The 21,860-nt window shown below is 34.1% G+C and overlaps 1 protein-coding gene across 1 annotated transcript in view; it reads right to left on the bottom strand.

Moving 5' to 3' along the window:
• Nucleotides 1-5,412: 5,412 nt before the first annotated feature.
• SPEF2 (sperm flagellar 2) overlaps nt 5,413-21,860 on the bottom strand; it is an 80,431-nt gene continuing 63,983 nt past the window's right edge. The window contains exons 28-34 of the mRNA XM_066339609.1: nt 18,683-18,789; nt 17,512-17,694; nt 15,410-15,502; nt 14,617-14,790; nt 11,352-11,540; nt 11,104-11,226; nt 5,413-5,661 (exon numbers count right to left, since the gene is read on the bottom strand). Of these exons, the coding sequence (XP_066195706.1) occupies nt 5,554-5,661; nt 11,104-11,226; nt 11,352-11,540; nt 14,617-14,790; nt 15,410-15,502; nt 17,512-17,694; nt 18,683-18,789 (977 nt within the window). The 3' untranslated portion in view covers nt 5,413-5,553. The remainder of the gene's footprint in view (nt 5,662-11,103; nt 11,227-11,351; nt 11,541-14,616; nt 14,791-15,409; nt 15,503-17,511; nt 17,695-18,682; nt 18,790-21,860) is intronic.

Genomic DNA, 21,860 nt, shown 5'->3' with positions numbered 1-21,860 from the left:
TTCTTATCTTTTAGGCTTCTTCCCAAATACAAGGTAAACAACAAGTCTAGTTTAAAAACATTCTGGTTTCATTGTGTCACTAGTAATCATTACCAGGTTAAAGAGGAAAACATGATGCTGAATCAATTGCAACTATCTGAGTGTCAGCTGTTATGGTATTGTAAGGCTTTGTTTTATGTTTAATTGGGGCCTGAGAATACTGAACCTTGAGTTCCAAGAGATTTCAGACCATGCAGTTTTTAAAATACTGGAAATACTGATTTGATTGCAGTACATGCTGTTATTTCCATTAACAAATTAAAAATGCCCAATGAAAATACTACATAACTAAATATTATTTATCTAAATGTAGTAACCTTTCCTCAGGACAAACTATGATTAAAACCTTCTCCTAAACTTAGTTTATCACAGCTGCAGTATATGTGAAGTTCTGCAGTGGATCAGACTTTAACAGTTATAACTTCGCACATTTAAAAAAAAAATCATCTTGAGCACTGGATGTCATTTGCTGGAAAAGCAGCAATTCATGGTCAACCAGGATGAAATTAAACTTACATGAAAATGTCATCCTAAATATAATTAAGCAAGAAATGCTTTAGCTTTCTCTATGTATATGTGTGTGTATATATGTGTACACATGTATAGACATATCGACATATGTATATATATATATGTATTAGAAAATACTTATATAGGAAACAAAGGAAAGGTGAACCTCTGTCATGAAGAAAGTGAGGAAACGTGAAAGTTTTGCCTAAATTAAACCATTAATCGTGTGTGGGCACACTCGTCCTGACATACTGCTGCTACTTTTTGATTAACAGGCACAAGATTCACAGCACAAGATAAGTACAAGTTTTTCACAAAGTACAGACACTTTTGTTATGTTAATGTAACACGGTAATGAGCCAGAAGCTTGTCAAGCCTTTACACTACTAAGTCAAAACTCTGCTATAATGAAGTGTAAGGATGTCCAAAGCATTGTCCCTGAGGCCAAGAATTTGAGAAGTCTTGAACTGAAGTCTTGCATGCAAGTTAGAAGCATCCTAAATGTAAGTGTTGATGTCTTCCTGGTATTGGGAGGTTCAGAACTATAGTCATCACTGTTAACATGATGAGTGCTAATTGCTTGAGGGTAATGACTTTTCTCCATCTACTGCAAGCAGTGTTTCTGTTAACACATGCCAAGATTGCTCTTGCTGCCAGGGCACACTGCTGGCTCATGTTCACCTTGCTGTCTTACCAAAATCCCCAAGTTCTTTTCAGCACAGCTGCTCCTCAGCAATTATCACTATGAGAGGCTATCCTTCCCAAAGGGGCAACCTTTTGCACCTTCTTTCTTGAATTTGCAGGGATGCGCTATGATGCGATGTTGAGCTGCAGTATTTTCATTACACATTTTATTTAAAATAAACTTTAAAGAAAATAGTTTTTTCCTCACTGGTAAGGATATTTTGTAAAACTGGGAATTAAATTCAATTTCCACCTAAATATAAGCATATTTGTTATAGAATCTATTAAAGTTAATAAAAGCAGAATCAACCCAGGTAATTTTTACTGATAAAGTGAACAGTACTACAACTTCTGAAATTTTCTGACTGGTGTTGCTTTAATTTCATTATTATAACATTGCAAAGAAGTTCGTGTAGTGTGCTTCATATTCAGATTGCATTTATCACTCTGTTCTTTCAATGGTTTGGAGAGCTTCTCTTAAGCTGTCTTCACACACTTAGAAATTTCAGGAGAGCTAAGAGGCTTTTAACAAACAGCTAGCTTCACTTTTGAAGAATAAAAAAAGAAAGCATGCCTGAACCTCAGGCTCAGTGGAAATTTTGAGGTGAGGACCGCAGAGCAAATTGAGGAACTTTTCCTGCTATTATGGCAACGATGTGACATCACCCGGCCTTTTTAAAGCAATATAACAAAACCAAACATAACTGTCTTTTAAACTGTTCTGGTTACTTGCAAAATTTTGAATTTTTCCTGTACTGTTCCTCTGCTTTCTGAGGAACAAATCTGGAGGTATTCTGCCTACATAAAGGAATGGATCATAGCCCTGAAACAGGCTAATATGGAGCCCGAGTTCCATACAGAATGAAATGTTGAGACTTATTTACACTGGGAGATTTCATGCAAGTTAATAAAAGTATAGAAAACATCCTAATTCAACAGCACCTTTTGGTTTGTAGCTTTTTTTGAAAGAAGATTTTTGCAGGGATAGGATACAAGTAATTTTAATTATTGAGAGAGAATTGATAAAATAAGTTTCATTGCATCTCTTCTAAAGCAAATCATCCAAGGCATTTTCTATGCAGCGTAGACAAAAATATCTGACAAAAGTGAAATTAAGGAATAAATAAAACACTAAAAGACAGCAGGCTGTGAAAACAGGATTTAGCATTTTGTATACAATTAACTGAAAGCCAAACTAGTCTTTCAGGTTCAGTTTTTAACTCTGTATATAAATATCAAATGGCAGTTATTTCTTCTTTTAGTTCCTGTCACAAACTGTGTCTAAAAAAAATTACGTATCTGGAATTTACAAATCTCTGATGAGAAAACCGGCTCGTTTAGCTAGTTGCTTCAACAGTTCATCTACTTCCCTATTAAAAATCTACTTGTTATTTTGAAACCAAGGGTTCTAACCATTGAATCTAGATGCTGTCTATCAGAATGAAGATGGATTGTTGTAAAAGTGGTACTTGAAATGCCATTACATTTTCCTTTGGTAAAGAGACCAAGTTCCTCATACTTTCTTATATAAAACAAGATTTCCTAACATTCTTGGCATTATTCTCTGAATACTTTGTAGTTTCAACTATCCTGCTTGAAGTGTAGCTATAAAAGTTGAACATGGTAAAACTGTAACTCTCCTGCTACATCTGAATGCAGAACTACTCAGCATTCCCCCTTTCATAATGACAAGGACCTCTCTCATGTCTGGATCACAACTGGGCTGGAACTCAAAATCTCTTTAATAACTCTTGTGATACTCAGCTATACTCATGCAGTAACTATTGAAAAAATACATTTCAATTGTCAGGGCATATATTCTTGGCTTTGTAAATTATACCTTTACTTTCTCATAGAGGAGTACGTGCTCACTGCATGAAGCTTGACACTTCATGCAACCTACTTCAGTTTTTACTATTTTACACTGCCCTGCAATCTGAACTTAATTTCAAACATTATCAGTAATGATTTTATGCCACATTCTGTGTGACAGGTAAAATATATGAACAGTGTATGAGAAAGGAGGAATACTTGAAGAATCTTACCTAAATAGCAATTTATGATTTCCAGTAGCTGAAGCTTCTTCTTCCTTCACTCAGGTTTATGAAGTGTAGGGAAGGCTTTTTGAAAATAATACCTTTTTTTATTTTCTCATGGAGATCTCCATTATGCAAAGCTGGAATTAAATACTTGGTAACTAAAGCTGGTTTTTAATAAGAAACTAAATGTAGAAAAAAAAAACAATTAAAAGATTATGAAACATGCAAAAGACAGAGAACTAAATTTTAATTCTTTTCTATTTATGTAGTATTTTAATATGAAATGAAACACCAAAGTATTGTGTGAATATATACACATTACGTTTAAAAAATATTGAGGATGAAACTGACCAAACTGTATATGTTATGTGAAGAAAGGATTCTGGTTGAAAAAACAATTTGTATGCCTATCATAAAGTCTGTTGTCACATGTAAAATGAGGAAGTTGAGGTTTTAGCATGGTTTGTGGAGGTACAACAAAGTTACATCTGTTTATGTGATGGTGTGGTTAGCACAAAATATGTAGACTGAAGAGACACTAACATTTTTTGCCTGAAGTGATAAGCTGACAGGGTTCTATTCTGAGATTCATGTGTCACATATAGATGCTTTGATCTGCTAGTCCTAGACTTTCCTTTCAAAATGTGACTGTCTTTAATCAACAGAGAAATAAACCTGCCATTATTGACATCTGGTTCTAAAAATCTGAAAGAATATTTACTGCCAGATAAATTTATTTATCGGGTCTCTTAGTTGTTGTCTAAACTTTCCTCTTTTTTATAATATGCTGCTATTGCTTTTTTGATACAGAATTGTTTCATAACTCAAAAGGGCAATCTAGAAACCCTACAAGGAACATCATAATATGTGGGTACTATACTATCTCATGCATACTTGGCTAAAAAGTTATAAAGATACATTAAAATGAAAAAAATATTCTGTGCAGATAGCATTCTCAGCAAAGGTTTGTGTTCCCTATGGGTTATATGATTTTGATGGAATTATTTGCATTCTTAAAGAGCCTCAAATGTTCAAATACTTTGCTGAATCAAACCAGGGAAAAGAACCTTTAAACATTTTGTGCAATTTTTATGAGGGTAATGATGAATACAGAAAAAATATATTCCAGAATGAAGGAGGAATGTTCAGATACAAGCTACTAAGACAGTGTAGAATGCCAAAGGTTTGCTACTATCTTGGGCAAAACTACAAAATAGACCTTATACTGAGATTAGATAGTCACAGTTACTGGTTTCCTATGTTTAGTCTTCAGAAAACTTGACACTGTAGTTTAGAAGAATACCAGAATACCACTGGAAGAGTGTTGTGAAATGTATGTCACAGAGATCCATGAAAAAAATAGTTCTATCAGCTTATAGTCAGTCATCACTAGACACAAGGTAAAGCAGAAATTGGATAAAAATGCATTAAAACGCACAGATCCTATTATACCAGGAAAACAAGTAAGACTGCGACTTCATATGGAAAAAGAAACCCCTACTTCAGCTGTAAGTATAGAAAGCGTTTGACCAAGACTCTGCTTAATCTGCCACAGAAGTCAACTTTCTCTAGGTCTCATGGTGTGCCATAGATATTTTTAGACAAGCCCCTATCACATATGAAAATCTGCAGCATGTGTCTGGAGTATATGGTGCCCTTGAAAGCAGTGTGTCAATAAAAAAAGGACAGCAGGCAGGTCTTTAGCAGATCTACTGCAGGGTTAGAAATAGAAAGGTTAAATGGCAAAGATTCATCATCTCTACTGTCAATAAACATTCCATTTTCATGAACACGATGCCCAGTTTATTCTGGTCTTGGAGAAAAGGTTTTTTTCATTTATTTTATTAGCTAGAAATTGCAATATGTTTTAAAAGATTAATTGAATACAGCATTGAATTCATTAAAATAATTAATTAATAAACTGTACATATAACAAAAGCTGAATAGATATATTAGTGCATTTAGAAGAACTGGACATATTCCTTTCTTTAAATAAATCTCAATGAAGACACTACCACTTCTATTTAAGTTCAGAAACTGGTTTAATTTAATTTAGAAATATCATCACACTATTTAACATAAGCAAACCATAACTTTCCCTGTTGGTGGTTTTGCTAGTTGGGGGGTTTTTTTGTTTCTTTTTTTTTATTTAAAGTAACAGAAAATGTGTAGTTGGAATGGGACTTTGCTCTTGCAACAATAAACAAAAAACATTTTTTCATGGAGGAGAGAACTGAACCTGTAAGACACATTTCATACAGATTCTGAGAAAAAAGATCTCTTAATGTTCATGAACAGTAATTTTTCCTACATTGATGTCTTCACATGTGTTTTGTTCCCCATCAATTGGTTGTACTTCTTTGGATGTTTGGAGAAAGACTTTAATATCCTATAAAAAGGAAAAAGGAAATATTAAAAGTAATTTCATATTGCAGCCTGGAAACTGCAGTAATAACACTTAAAACTTGCAGTAATAACACCTGCCTATCCATGGGGTGAGCTTTCCACTGACTAGATTATGGTGAAAAACTAACTTCAGTGGAGGTAAATTACACATTCCCCATTTTACAGATAATGTCTTCCAGCAGGACATTGGAACTCATTCAGCTGAGGTGCTATAATATCACTGAGATGATGTTTTTGTGTTATCAAAAAGGACTTCATTGCCTTTGGTGATTTTACATAACAACACTATGTTAAAATGCAATTCTTAAACAGAGATCATAAACATCAGCTTAATATTATTGGTAAAAAGAGGGATCAAGACTATTGTTTAAGCCAGTCAATGTTATTCAAAACATACAAAGAAAAATTCTTCGGTTAAGGGTTTTTTTAAATATGTTATATGTCAGACTGACAATTAACAACAATTCCAGGAAATAGATATAAAAGAAAATAAGCAACTAACACTTTGAGTAATATATACCCTCAGTAGATTAATTTTATGCTTAATTCTTTACAACATATTGTCTGATTTGTTAATTTTCAACAAATTTGTATTAGCAGAATTTTCTCCATTTCCCATTTCAGCAATATTATCCACTGCAGGATGTGTATGTAGGATGAACAAGGAATTTCTGTTTAAAAAAAACCAACATGCTGAGCATTCAATACAAAGATAAATGTTTAACTTTCTAGTATTTTCTAGTATTTTCTAGTATTTTCTGATATTGTCAGAATACACTTTTTTTAGAAGAATAATTAACAGTCGGATATTATATATAATTGTAGTATTTTTTATATACATGTAGTCCAATCTATATTTTATGTGTATTTTGAAAATACAACCTTTTTTCAAAAGCAGGATCTGCCTGTATGTAATGATGCCTCACAAACTTGCAAAATATCAGAAGCATTTCAGTGCATACAGAACTGTGCTAAAAAAAGTATTACCAGTCCTTGGTTTTAGAAGGTGTGCTAATATTTATCTTTGGCTCTAGGAAACACTTCACTATAAGAAGGCATTTTTCAGCAAATTGAGTCAGAAAAAGTAGTTTCAATTTTTGTTCGATAAAAATTAATGTAGTACTAAATACTCTCAAAAAACTGGAGATAGAGTGCTCCTACAGTTTTACTAGGTCCATCTTTAATGAAGAATTTTTTTTTTACATGAACATGTATTATTTGTATTTCTTTAATATAAAACCCAACATCTTTTATGTAGATTAAGTTTTCTAAGATTATTGAAGGATTGGATACGTAACCAAGAGAAGTACAACATAAGTCTCTTTTTTAAACAAGGTACATAAACACTGAGTTAGATTTTCCTTTTCTTACACACTGGGACATTTAAAACACCACATGAAAGTGGTGTTTCTCAAGTTTCATAACGATTGCAGTTACAGCTTATGATGAGACAGTGATTCAGCAGTGTTTCGTCTGTCAAAACCTTGATACATGGTCCAGTTCATAAGATGTACTTAATATAATCTGTGTGAACTCTCCCTGTGACAAGAAGCTCTTTTACTCTGTGAAATGATACATGGAGTTCTGAATGTTTGTTATGTATATTAAATGACTGCTGTGGGTATAAACAGGTTTTGTAATAGTTCTTCAACACGCTAATGTTTTTTCATAAAAAACATTAAATGTTAGCACTTTCATGATAATGATACATTAATAGAAATTCTGCTTCAGAGGGAACTCTTATCTGAAAGAATACCTGAATTATGTAACTGAAATGATTAACAGAATAAACAACATTAGCAGCAGTAACCATATGACAATTAATTTAGACAGAACAAGCATAATGAGGGCCTGTGTTAAATGTATTCAAACCATAAACACATAGAAATATGATGTAATATCCCTATCTTCAAAAACAGAGCTTTTTTAAAGGGTTATTCAGGATTTGAAAGCAGAATAAGAAATGTAACACAATTTATCCAATGCATAATGTTTTTGATATTAATAAACTGAATGATAATTATCAAACTACCTTATTTTCAATAATAAGAAGAATGTAGTCTACTCAAAGTAACATACTGCATTAAGCATTAAGAATTATAGAAGCGAAATATATCCTGGACTCTTTCTTTATCACAATCAAAATGCAGAATTACTAAAATATGTAGTTGTTTCTGTATTTACTGTATCTGTGACAGTCTCAGAACAGATTGTAAAATTTGTAATAAATAATGAGGCCTAAAGAAAACCCTTTAATTGACCAAATCACATAGATGAGCACACACAGTGGAAAAAGCAGTTTGCTGGCTTCTCCCCTCTGAATCAGCTAGTCTAATAAAAACCTTCCATCACTTATTATTAAAGTTATTTAAAGAAAATTTAATTGAGCATGTAATGAATGCCTTCATAAACATACACATGTAAGTGTCATATGCCTATTCTCAAGGAATAAATTTCATCTGATACGTGAAAAAAATGTGTTGATAATGGCAAACACTTGAAAGTTCTAGTTAGGACCAGAAAACCTTGCAATCAGGATAGAAAAGACAAGACAAAAAAGTAATAGAATTTCTATTTGGCATATTAATTTGTAGACATTTGTACTAAGGCTGACAGAAACGTCACCATCATGTAGGATGTTGCCAGCCCACTAGCAGAAAAAACAAAATCCCTGCAAAAGCCAATATATCTCACATTTAAAACCCATTTTTTTTAAAAGATATGACATAATCATGGTTGAAATTGAACAGGTCATCAAGATCTAAGAGAATCAGGTACCCTGACATAAATTTGAAAAACTATAAGCTAGATGTTCCCTTCATAGTTTTCAGCAAAACATTTTACATTTTACTGTTTATGACTGCATTAGTAGAAACATTTTAACTTTTAGAAACCACACCCTAACTTGCTATATTTATCTTGTAAAAGATCTCAAAATAACAGCCCTGTGGTTGACTTTCATTTTTATAGACATGTCTGAGGAGAATTTCTGCAGAAATAATTGATGCTAAAAATATTGTCTTGGAATGAATAAAGTTCACCTGTTTCCCAAATAGGGAATTGATCCAGGAAAAATCTTTCTGTAGTCCATATGTAATAGACCAGAATTGTAACATCCTTAAAACAATGGCCCCTGGGTTTCTATGCCCTTTTGCTGGTGAATATAACACTTTTTTGGTAACCTTGAGTGTTGATTTCATGCATAAAACAAAAGTCTGTATTTAACAGTTCAGTCAAGGAATGAAATAGACTGGGTTTAAGTACAGAAACCATAGAGTACTATATTTGAGATACGGTCACTACAAGCCTATTCAAGAGGAAATTTTAAGTAATAAAAATGAGAACAGAAAATCTGCATCACCTAACTGTTGACTCAGGAGATACAGGAATCAATAGAGCCTTCCAATTAAGTGAAAAAATCTCTCATTTAAATGGAATGATACCAATACATAAACAAGATGTGGGAACTACTCTAGGCTAGAATATATGCATGGAACCCTCAGTTACTGTCAAGATTCATATACACTATCCTACAGCTTTTCTCAAAGACTGGCAATTTTTACACCTGAACTTTATATGTCATACCAGCCAGAAATAACACAGGTCACTGATGGTAGCTAATACAATTTAAACATGCATTGTAATTTATTCTTTAAGCTATATAACAAAGTTCTCCCCTAAAAATGGTAAAGGAAAACCAGAAATTTTAATAAACAATAGATATGGTGTGTTTGATTTTCAGCTATTGGCCAGTGTGACAACATAAGAGTCCCTGTAAATTGTCTAGCATATAGATATGGATTTACTCAGTTAACACCCTAATTAAGTTTTACTTCAGCTTTCATCACATCTGGTCTTCATGAAAAGGCAGCATTATTTTAAATGCTACAAAGTCAGTGAACAGTTGTATAAAAAACAGTTATTGAGGTGGAACACACCTAGAGAGCTGGTTTAAAAAATGCTTTGGTCTACAAGAAATTCAGTGAGAAGAAGTCAAATTAGAAAATGCAGTAGTCAATTAAACAAAAAGAGTCAGGAAGAAGGAATGAGGAAGGGAAGGGAAGGGAAGGGAAGGGAAGGGAAGGGAAGGGAAGGGAAGGGAAGGGAAGGGAAGGGAAGGGAAGGGAAGGGAAGGGAAGGGAAGGGAAGGGAAGGGAAGGGAAGGGAAGGGAAGGGAAGGGAAGGGAAGGGAAGGGAAGGGAAGGGAAGGGAAGGGAAGGGAAGGGAAGGGAAGGGAAGGGAAGGGAAGGGAAGGGAAGGGAAGGGAAGGGAAGGGAAGGGAAGGGAAGGGAAGGGAAGGGAAGGGAAGGGAAGGGAAGGGAAGGGAAGGGAAGGGAAGGGAAGGGAAGGGAAGGGAAGGGAAGGGAAGGGAAGGGAAGGGAAGGGAAGGGAAGGGAAGGGAAGGGAAGGGAAGGGAAGGGAAGGGAAGGTCTTTAACATTCCATGGAATCTGTCTTCCCAAATTGACTGAGACAACAACATGGGCAGGATGGACATATATGGATAGTTACAATCTTCAATTGTCTTGTCTTGTCTTTGTCTTACATTTTCTATCACTTTCTACTGTAGCAAGTGGATTTTTAACCCTCACTTTTACTGAGTAAATGTATTCTTTTATTCTTATATTTTATCTTTTAATAAAAACAATTATGAGTGACATAATAAATGCTGGGCAATTCACATCCTACAAGGGAGGACTATAATTAAGAAATAGCATATTACTTCTAGACTATCATGTATCTTATTTAGATTTGCATTCTGTGGGACACAATGTGGGTGATCATCTAAAACTTGTGAAGACTGTTCATATTTGATGTGGGACATGCACATGCAAGCATCCTCTCCTCTTCTCATGCTATTTTCTTACACCCTGTACTTCAGCCATAGTTTGATACCTTCAATAGCTTCAATTCTCTGGCTCAAACTTGCCTTTTGTGGAGCTGTTCTAATGCATGTTTAAACATAAGTGCAGACAGTAGGGAAGCTCTAGGGAATGGCAGGGAAGAACACCTGAATGCTGCCTCTGCATACCCTTTTCTGCTGCCTGGTTGGCCTGGAATGGAATAAGATCTACCACATATCCTACAGTGTCCTGTAATACGATCCTGTTGGGAGGATAATTCTACCAGACTCCTTTCTATGGATGGGGAGGAAGGCAAAGCCTAAACAGACAAGGCAGTGGAAAATCTGTAGCCAGCAAGACTTGTACAGAAAACAGGTCAGAAAGCCACCCAGTCTTTGATGGATGGGATTTTCATGGAAAACAAAAAAAACCTGATCTACCCTACAGCTAGCTGCTGGGCTGTATAGCTGATCTATGCTGCAAATTGGCAGTATCTACATTAATTACATGTACATTTCTGGGATAATGCAAATTTAAGCATGTGCATTTACAAAGCCTTTTGTCCCACACAGGAATACTTACAGGGAGTTTGTATTCTTGGCATGTGTTGATCAAATCTTCCATGAAAGGATGCTTCAAAAGGAGCTCAACTGCAATGGGTGTCAGATCTTCAGCACCTAATTCTTGGTACATCTTGATGAAATGCTTTAAGTAAAAATGATATGTGGTCAATTTATTGTATAAAAAAATTGTGGAAAAGCAAAGATCACAGCATATTTTTTTAATGTATGATGCAAACTAAAAAAAAATCCTTGAATCAATCTGCCTACCTTATCATAGCTGTCTGCCTTCTCCAGACAGCTAAATCTATGATAATCTTCATCTTTACTTCCTCCAGTATGAAACACTTTGAGTAGAGATGCCACTGAAATCATTCCTTCATCTGTGTAATTCAAGACTTCTTTTTCATCCTCTAATAAAGTCTTTTCATTTGAAAATATGTTTGGGCTTGAAGAATCCTAAAAATTTAGGCACAGGTATCATACTTGGGGATAAACAGTCTCTCAGTAGATTATCTGTTTCCATTAAATACCCATTAAGAACTAAAAAATTAAAATTCCAGACTTCAGTTCTTACAAAACAAATGTCATCAACTCACACAAAATTATATACTGCACTGTAGAATGAAGGAATAGATCCTGACAGTCCAGAAATATCCATAATGTTGGCATTACCAGAAATTTAATAGAAAGCTTTTTCCAGGAATGTGGCCAACATTGCACAGAAAAACTAGTATTTCTCAGAGCAAAAACCATAAAAATATTTAATAGTTACAAACTAAAATACCAAGAAGTTCATGTTTATTTAAGGACTAAACTTGGTAATTCTGGATGTTCACATAAAAAAAAAGTATGAATTTTCTAGTCCAAATCAAGTCACTGCAAGGACTCTATTTTGGCCAACAATTAACCAGCTCTCCACAGAAATGGGTATTTTCTAGTTTATGCAGAATAATTAAGTTTACTTTAAGCAAGCAATTAGGTAATTCTGTGGGGATATTAGAGCTGGTCAAAGAGAAAAAAAAATCACAAAAAACTAAACAAAAAACCCCTTCTGTAGAAATTCGTGAGCACAAAGCTGAGAAAGGACCTCACAGAGGTGAACAGTGCTTTGACAAGGTTATGCCACAATGTGGACTAACCACTAGCAACAGGAAATTGCATGTAATTGAACAAACTGTTCCTTTCCTCATTAGGAGGGAGAGACTGCTGAGGTTCAGTCACACTTGTGCTGCGTGCCTTGGGCCTTAATACATTTCATTTTGAGCACAGGAGGAATAGATAATTTACAGTCTTTTCAACACACAGTAATCAAGATTACAGAAACAGCAGTACTGAAGTTTTTGGGTCTCTCATTGGATTTCTTATATTGACCTTACACAACCAATAATAATATTATTTAGACTTAAAACAAAGGTAGCAAAAGGAATCTCAAGAATATGTTTGTCTGAGCTTCTCTTAATAACATGAAGGCTTCAGATGTATTTCTGCAAGCAGATACCAATGACAAGTCATTACAATTATCAGCACAGAACAAGAAAAAGGTTTTTCTAAAAAGAGAAGTGCCTATGTGTGAGCCAGCTACCTAAGGTGTAAACTTCTTACAGACAAGCTGGATAACTCTTTATATTTCACTGATTAATGTTCCTTTGATAATATTTACCGATTTCCAGTACCTGGAGTGAGAATTGGGATGTTTAGCCACATAGAAACATAGGTATAGGTTCTTAATTTGATGTTGAAAACTACTTTGGATGTCTTCAAGACTCTGTGTATTTGATGGAGCTTGGCTTAAACATGACATGATATCAATGTACCATTTCCTTTTTGCCCCTTCTTTGTTTGTGGAATAACCCTCATGAAATTCTGGCCCTACTAAAGCCTATAGAAAAAACTTATTTACTTCAGTGGTATGGAATTTCTTTTGTTGTTCTTTGGTTTGAAGATTATCATAAAAGCGCATAGGCATGGAACACAAGGCATAAGAAGAATGCAAATATTAAAATTACGTTTTAAAATTAGTTCAATGATTCTGTGCACTAGCCTAGCCAACTATAAAGTCAAAGAGAATCCACACAAGCAAGATTCAGTTAACATCTAATTTATGTATATTCCTAGGTTTCTGAGGGACTCTCCAAGCTGAATTACACAAGCCACCTGCCTGTACACTGTGGGTCATACATCAGACACAGCACAGATTCACAGAGCCAATGCCTTGAGTGAGACAGCAGGCATGAGGAAATGCTCAGGTTAGATGGGACATCTCTTTCTCCTCAGAGATCCAGTTATTTCTGGGTTGAAGGCAAATGATCCCCTTCACTTGTGACTCACAACCTTAAGAAGTTGTTGACATATAGGTGATAATGCCAGTGGTCTTACTTATATATTACCAAACTTCCAACCAAACAGATCAAACCAAGCAAAAAATGACAAAGAGGAGAACAGATTCTGTAGCTTTATATCCAATTAGACAAAAGTTAGAACTTTCCACTGAAACACAGGAAATTAATAACACAATATCTAATTGGGAGCATTCTGTACTCTCCTTCTTCCGATGAAATGTGTAAAGTCTAATTGTCTTTTTGTCTTATTCAGTCTCTGCAGCGTACAAATACTCTGTCGTGCCAAACAAAACACAGGGAAGTATAGTAACTTCTGTCATTTGAAATTATAAAATGCTATTTTGCATATGTATATGATTGCCCTGTGTAGTAAAACAATGCCTTTTCTATACTGTTTCTAGAGATCTCGATTGTACTTTAAGTCCTGGGCAAATGCTGGAGTCACTGTGGTTGTGAAAGGGCAATGAATCATTTTATTATCTTGAACAGCAACCTCTTCCCAAGGTGTGTATGGAAAAATAATTTATGTTTCAAAAAACTATTTATACTTCAATAAATTTAAGTATTCACTAATAGGTAACTGATGCATGCAGTAGACTAATTCCAGTTTTAAGACTTTAACTATAAAAACATACTCCAGAAATACTAATAATGTCAAATGACAAGTTTCATTTGAGGTAACAATGCATTCATCATGGCTGAAAAAATAATTTTAAAATTATTTTGTATTCAACTAATTATTATTAAACCTTCTGGTTTACAGATAAGCCTAAACACTTGCAAATAACACAACAGAGATGTGTCAGAATACACCAAAGAAATGTAGTGGAAAATAATAAAATAATAAGACCAGCAATAATACCAGGTCTTGCACCTTGAGATAACATTACTGTAAGCCACACTGCAGTCTGCTTCCAGGGGATTGACAGCTGATCAATTAGGCAAAAGCATGGCTTACATTCATGTGCACAATGAGTACTCAGCAGTCACTATCTTAAATTTTCATTACTGGCAAGCAAATTTCCAGACATTTGAAAGAATCCTTCTGAGTATTATTACCAATGCAATGCTCCCATGCATTCAGCGAGATTACTTGTAAGGACTGGAGCTACCCAGGACAGTAGAGGAATCTAGTTATTGTTAAATTGAAAGTACTACTACTATTCTCTAGTATTTTTCTCTAATATTTTTACCACACAAGGAAGAGAAGCTTCTATTTTTCTGTGGACATATGTTCCAGTAGCAATGCTAAGTGCTCTGTATACACCTTCAACTGGATCAGAGTGGGAGGCGAAATAAAGCAGCATCTCAATATAGTCCAGCAGAGCAAGGCCTTTTTTGGTATCCGCAAATAAAGTGAAAAAAAACTATAAAAGGGCAAAAATAAGCAAATTAATTTCTATAAGTGGAATTAAATTAAACAGAAATCAAGGACTGTAAAGAAAAGGATGAAATACAGTAATTACTGATAATAAAAGCTACTATACTTGAAAATGTTGAGGCTTTAAAATATCAAGGCTGTATTAAGTCATAAATGTGTGTTAAGTAATTCAAGGAAAGAAATTGAGTTTCACAGAAAAGGGAGAACTTAATAAAACTTTGTATCATGATTTTGTATCATGATATTATCAAAGCATTTTTTCGTATTCAGATTATTATTAGCACCCTCTTTCATGGAAAATTCTACGAGCTCAGATGCAGTGATTATTTGTTTCCCATTCTTTACAAAGCTGGTTGCTGTGTAGCAAAATTAATGTCATTCAACCAAGAACAGAAGTAATTAAGTCTTTCTGAGCAGATTATGATTTAGAATACTCAAGGCTGATTCTTGGATTCCTCTCTACATTATTCTGAAGCACCACTTGATCTGAAAAAAAATTCAAAAAAAATGCAGCACTTATTGAAAACAGAGATCCAAAAAACTGTGAAATGAGACCTCTCATGTTTGAATAGTGATCTCTTCAAAATACCTATGTTTTCAGTTACCTTTATGAGGTGTTTTAGCCTTTCTATAGACACAGGTTCCTCACAACTTTCTGTTATGCTCATATCTTCGTTTCCATTAAACCATAAGCCAACCTGATTTTATAAATAAATAAATAAATAAATAAATTTGTTTATTTTCACAAGTTGAAATAAGGTGGTCTTTATACTCTAGCTGTTCAAGTCCTGTTTAAGTCCTACTAATTTCTGGACTTAATCAAACTGAATTTGTTATTAACTTGTTATTAATATACAATGACATAAGAACGATTAAGTAGCTGTTTGTACGTTGTAACAGATACTTGAGAAATTACTGAAAATCAAGTAGGATAGAAATGAATGTATGCTTTTGAGAAAAGTGAAAATTAACTACATAGCTGTAAATCTATGCTGCTGAAGAAGCAGACTATGGTATGGAATTTCTATGTATGTTCTGGTTTATTCCTTTTAGGATATCGTTTGCTAACCCCTACAGCATTTGTCCAGACAGTACTTTCAGAAGAGACTGTCGATACAATTCAGTCTGATGAAGGATGGAGGCATGGGTCTCCCCATGCTTGCCTGCACCCAACAAGATGATCAAGAATCCTTCAAAGCCAGAGCTACAACTGTAAACTAAAAGTGCTCAGAACCAATTCCGCAGTAATATACTCTAGACACAGGAAGGATCAGCTAGATCTGGACAGGCATTAACAAACTTCCTACAGAAAAACTCGCTTGTGTGAAACCACACCAGGTTGTTTAAACAATATCACAGCAGAGATAACCCAGTGCCATTACCTGGAGATGGGCCCCACAACAGTGTGTTTACCAGTTTACCAGTACAGATGCAGAGAAAGAGCGCAGATGAAAGATGAAGCAGATCAAATTCCCAGTGGAAGATTACTCAAATCAGTTGTTTTTTGCATATTTACTACCTTATAATACTGAAGTGATTAAATTAATTGACTGTTAATATTACATTTGAAATAGGATCCTGTGCTAAAAATGTACATTCTTAGTCTACGTATTTTGTAACAGTTAGCTTATTTGTAAATTCTTCAGTAAAAGTTACAACAATAGAAAAATAAATGCACATAGACTGCATTTTTTGTGGGTTTTCTGGCCTTGCAGAGTTTGTTTCTTAGAGAGTCTGTGGTGGGCAGGGATTGGCAGGTGCTCCTGGAAATTTTAAATCAATTAAAAGAAGTTCTGAAAATGACATGCCTCTGGACTAACACAGCCTTTATTTATTTTTCTTAAAAAAACAGCGCCAGGTGATTGGAAAACAAATTACCATAAAGGTTCTATGAAGTTTATTCAAAACAGCTGGAAAATTATATTTAATATCACCAAACAAATACAGAAACTGGTAAGACTGGTATATCTGTAGACACCTATATGTGCATATATATTATACTTAGAGCTGATATGGCCTAAGAGAGTGAACCAGCAAATATAATTCTAAGTATGATTAAAAATGCAGAGTAAAAGTAAGTGGGAATGAGCAGAATATTGCTGAAAGAACAAAAATGTACTCATGATAATCCTTCTTGTAAAACCCGGCTGAACTATGTGACAATTCAAGTATAAGTTGTGTTCAGAAAAGCAGTGAATATAAGTTGTGTTCAGAGAAGCAATGGAAGAATTTTATAATTTTCCACATATTCAGGGTCTGAGGAATGATCTTAACTTGAGAAAATCAATTCTAGAAAAAATCTAGAAAGATTTAATTAAAATGCAGCTGATGAGATGAAACTGAAATCCTTGTTTTTGCTTACAGCAAATTATCTTATTCAGTATCAAGTAATTTAATAGTTATCAGAGTGCATATACAATAGTTTCTTTAAAACAGAAAGGATTTTCATTTGAGATTAATTTATGGGAAAAGTAGGAAAATCAAGTTAAAAGTTTAAATGTTTAATTAGCCTGATTTGTGGAACTATGGACCAGATACATATTAGGACATCAACTTCCTGAAAATACTTTTCACTAGAAATCTCCCTCAGACCTAAAGCATTTAAGATTTACGGAGTTTCTCAAGGTAAATAAATCAAACAATATATCATTCAATTCAGGGAGTTAAACCAAATAAAATTTGATTGAAAAAACAAAACGTTTATAACCTGCATACACTGTTCCTGTGTAACGAAGCCTGATCCAGTGACATCAACAGCCTTGAAGTTACGCAGGGTTTTGAGGAGTTGAATCACAGATGGCACTGGCCAAGGCTGTGCTGCGGCCAGCAAGAATCTGCGCCAGTCACTAAGTTCTGAGTTCACTGTGAATTCAGATGCCATATTTTCTAACTATAAAACCAAAAAAGCAAATATTGTCAAAAGTGTACATAAACATAAGTCTTTCAATAGCCTATGTAACGTTAGGTATTTTCCTGGACAGGATGTGCAAGGTTTTGTGAGGTTTCAGATTTCTATAAAGGGCAAAACAAAATAGGCCACTGTGTCTCGACTGTCATGTACCCTTGATATCTCTCTAAATAAACACCCTGAGTACCCAAATAGGCATCTATATATACACCTTAGCTTATGCTTTGAGGATTTCCTTTTGAAAGTAAGTTCTTGTTTCCATGAAAAATTTAAAATTTTCACTTAAGAATGGTTCTCTCAAGGAAAGAAAATTCTATTAATAAAAGAAAAGCAGGATTTATAAGCACTAAAAGTTCTCAAAACATACAGAACATGGGATACATGCATATTTGGTCTATTAATAGATACTGTTTGACTGATAACTTTCCCTGGATAATTAATTTCGTGTGCTGAGATTAGGTTTTCATATAGCCAAGATGACAGATGTGACTACTTTGCACTAAACTCACTGGAACTACACCACTTTAACATTAAAATGTTTTACTCATGCAATTCCTCAGTGTGAAGAATATATGAATAAAGTTATGAAATCATGTGAAATGAAATGAAACCATAGTTTACTCTCAGAAATTGTTATCAAGACTTGCTAAAACAAATAAGCATTTTCATTCTATAGGTTTACCAGCAACATCTGAAAGAAAAATTAATTCAGTATGGAAGATTTGGAAGTTTTCACATTTCTAAGTCTGAAAACCTGGATGGCATCTTAAGAACTGATATAATTTGCAAATTGTAAATAAATAAATGCCTGGCACAGTGACTTCCATGATCCTTCCCTAGTGAAACAGAAGAATTTTAAAGAAAAACTGATAATGTCCTATAATACTATAATCTTATCATATTAGGAACAATGCTGCATCTTCTATACAAACCAACACTCCAGTTGAAGAGAATATAGGGGTTAACTTACATCTCCAAGTGTTAAGTTCTTCCATGCATCAGGAAAACAATTTACTCCAAGATTCAAATTAAACATGCCACTAATAGTTTCAATAAATATTTTCTTTGGTATAAAACCTAATAAAAAACCAAGATAGAAATATGTTTAGCCTTTTAAACACACTCCTGTTTTTTAAAAAATCTGGTTTTAAATTGTTTAAACTCCTGTTTTTAAATTTTAATGGCCATATGAGAAAGTTATTTACTTTCCTATTATGCACTATAGATAATGCTAATACTTTCCAAACCAAACACAGAATCTTCTCATTTAAAATTAATCAAATGTGACCTACCTAATAGCAAAATTTCAAATATTTCACTGCACTGCAATTTTACTGGTACTTGTCCTGATCTGCATTAAGATCGCTAATCCATCATCATTCATTCACATTCATTCACCAATCTCACAGAGTTCTGTGCATTGAATAGCTACCAATATTTTCTTCCACTCTGCTCTATTTTCATTAATCATAAATCTATCTTCACTCTTTAAAGCAAGTGTATGCTAGAGAATAGGGTGAAAAACATTCACTGTTGTCTGCTGAACTCTGAAACAAAATCCAGCTATTTGAAAAGCCTCTCAGAACTCACATAAGAGAATTAAAAATAGGTCCATTAAATTTATTTTAAAGAATTATTAAGAAAAAAAATCAGTAATGTTCAGCAAACCCTATTTGTTTTTTAAGCAGGAATAGATTTGTTTATGAGTAAACAGCAACTTCAAACTTCAAACTTCATGTATGTGTAAAACACAAAATTATGTATAAAAATTTCTGACAGACACGTATGAGTTTTTCTTTCAGAAATGGCCTTTCCTGGGTCAGTGAGACCTCACTGCAAAATCTCTGCAGTAATAACAAAAAAATGTAAAATAAATTTCAAGTTATTTAAATTTTGAGAGAAAAGATTGTCATCAATTCCACGGCATCAAAACAGGAGTTTTCAGATTACATTTAAAAGCAAACACAGTCAGTGAAATACTGAAAAGACTTACTTATTTTTTTTCTTTTTTCCAGTCAAGCTTCTTGTCCATTTGAAAGGGCAAAGCTGTGCACATTCTATGGCTAAGGCACTTCGTTTGAAGTGAAATAGCGAAGTGAAATTTTGGTTTATGAAAAAGACATGTGATAGGAATATAAAGAATATGTTTGAATATAAATTTCATTGTGTCATTATTCAAAATCAAGTTGCTGAGTTGAATTAATAGTCTGCATCTCTGTAGATCTGTTTATCTCCAATCAGGAAAACCAGGATTAATGCCCTCAGCACATCTTAATATAGCAGAGAAATCCTACACATACATAAGCCTGGAGAGAGGAGGACAAAAATAGATTTGGGAAGCTCAGTCTTGTTGGGACATTAAGAAAGAAGGGAGAAACACCTGGACTTGAAGCCTTTTTATCCTCCCACAAATTTCAGCATGAAAACAAAAGCTGGGGAAAAATACTGTCAGACTGGTAACAGTGTTCAGATGTCACATCTTGAAACTTTTTGAGTTATCTACATTGAGAAAGAACATCTTTTAAAAATTGTAAAAAATTGTGTGCTGTTTCCTAAAGCACCTTGGATTGCTAATATAGTAATTTTAAGGTCAACAGAAATTTGGGCTCTTCATGAAAACTTCAAGCCTCAAGAATCAGATAATTTCTATGTGGCACAATGAAGCCTGCATCACAGGAGCATCATTACTGAGACACTTTATTTAAGATTCAATAAACCAGGTAACATTTTAGTGGTTCATGGGGAAAACAGGCTATGGTCCATGAAAAAGCCAGTGAACTACGGAAAACAGCAGGAAAATTTTTTACATCTTTGCAGTCTTAGATTTTCTAGTGCTTTACCATAAGGAGTCCAGCTACTAATTTTTATTTTGTTTTTTTGCTAAACATTTTCATTTCCTTTTGATTACTGGTAGCCTAGCTTAGCTTTCTGTCACCTCATGTTATGTTTTAAACTGTTTAAGCTGTTTAAACTGTTTAAACTCCTACTATGATTTCCCATTATGACAATAAAAGATGTAGCTCCTGTATTTCTTATGAGTTTCTCACTTCCTGAAATGAAATTTTATTTTTATTTTCTTCACAGAATTCCAAAATGATGAAATGAGTGATACCCTCATATCACTTTTTGTGAAGCTACATGACTTCAGAAACATACATTGAAAGTATCTAAGGGATAAGGAATTTAAAAAACTTGCATCAAAACTAATGTCTGATATGGGATTAAGGATTGCAATCTAAAACACCACTCACAACTTACATAAACTATATGATTGTTTATATTAACTATAGGATTATATAGAATGATATACTGTAGGGCAATTTCTTTTACTTTACTACCTCCTCCTGAAACACCTGATGAGGGACAATTCCAAAGTTCAAAATCTTCAAATGGACTGTGACTTAATTCCTCCTACTGACATATGTCGAAGGAATGGGGGAGAGAAAATCCCTCAAAAACTTGAGGGAGCAAATATGTTCCTCACTGTGTTTTTACAGATTTTGTCTAGACTTAGTGGATTTGGGTATATATGACAGAGCGCAGAAATGTATTTGAGTATCTGATTATAATACCAACAAGAGGTGACTCATCATTTCAGCTCAAGGGCTGTCAGTGCTTCATAATAATGGAGAGATGCTGAGAGCGGGCAGCTACACAGATGGTACCAAGAAAAGAATACTGGTGTATGCAAATGGTACTCTGATAGCAGTGAAAGAAAATAATGTCCTCTGGGAAGGAAAAAGGAAAACAATTCTCAGAATTGGCTTTTTCCACTTAAAAAGACTCATTTCAAAACAGATATGCTCTTTACAAAATCCTTTTATAAGTACAAAATAAAAGAACCCAAACCTAATATGTTTTAGTTGAATAATGTAGGAGACTGAATAGAAACTTAAACATTTTTAATTAGGAAGAGTAGCAGGCATCTTGTAAAAAGAACAAGTATTCATGAAGATTTTGAAAAACTGGAGAGACAGTCAGGGTCAATAAGCAAGTTCCACTAGAAAAAGATCAAAGAACCTTTTGGAAACGGACTGCACAAATTGATACATTTATTACAGCACAGATAAAACAATTCAGGAACAGATTTCAAGCACATTGGAGAACAGGATTAGAATTCAAAGTGAACTTCAAAAATGGGAGATAAA

This window comes from Sylvia atricapilla, chromosome Z (assembly GCF_009819655.1).
Source record: "Sylvia atricapilla isolate bSylAtr1 chromosome Z, bSylAtr1.pri, whole genome shotgun sequence".
NCBI lineage: Eukaryota > Metazoa > Chordata > Aves > Passeriformes > Sylviidae > Sylvia > Sylvia atricapilla.
This window is presented reverse-complemented; position numbering and strand designations above follow the sequence as displayed.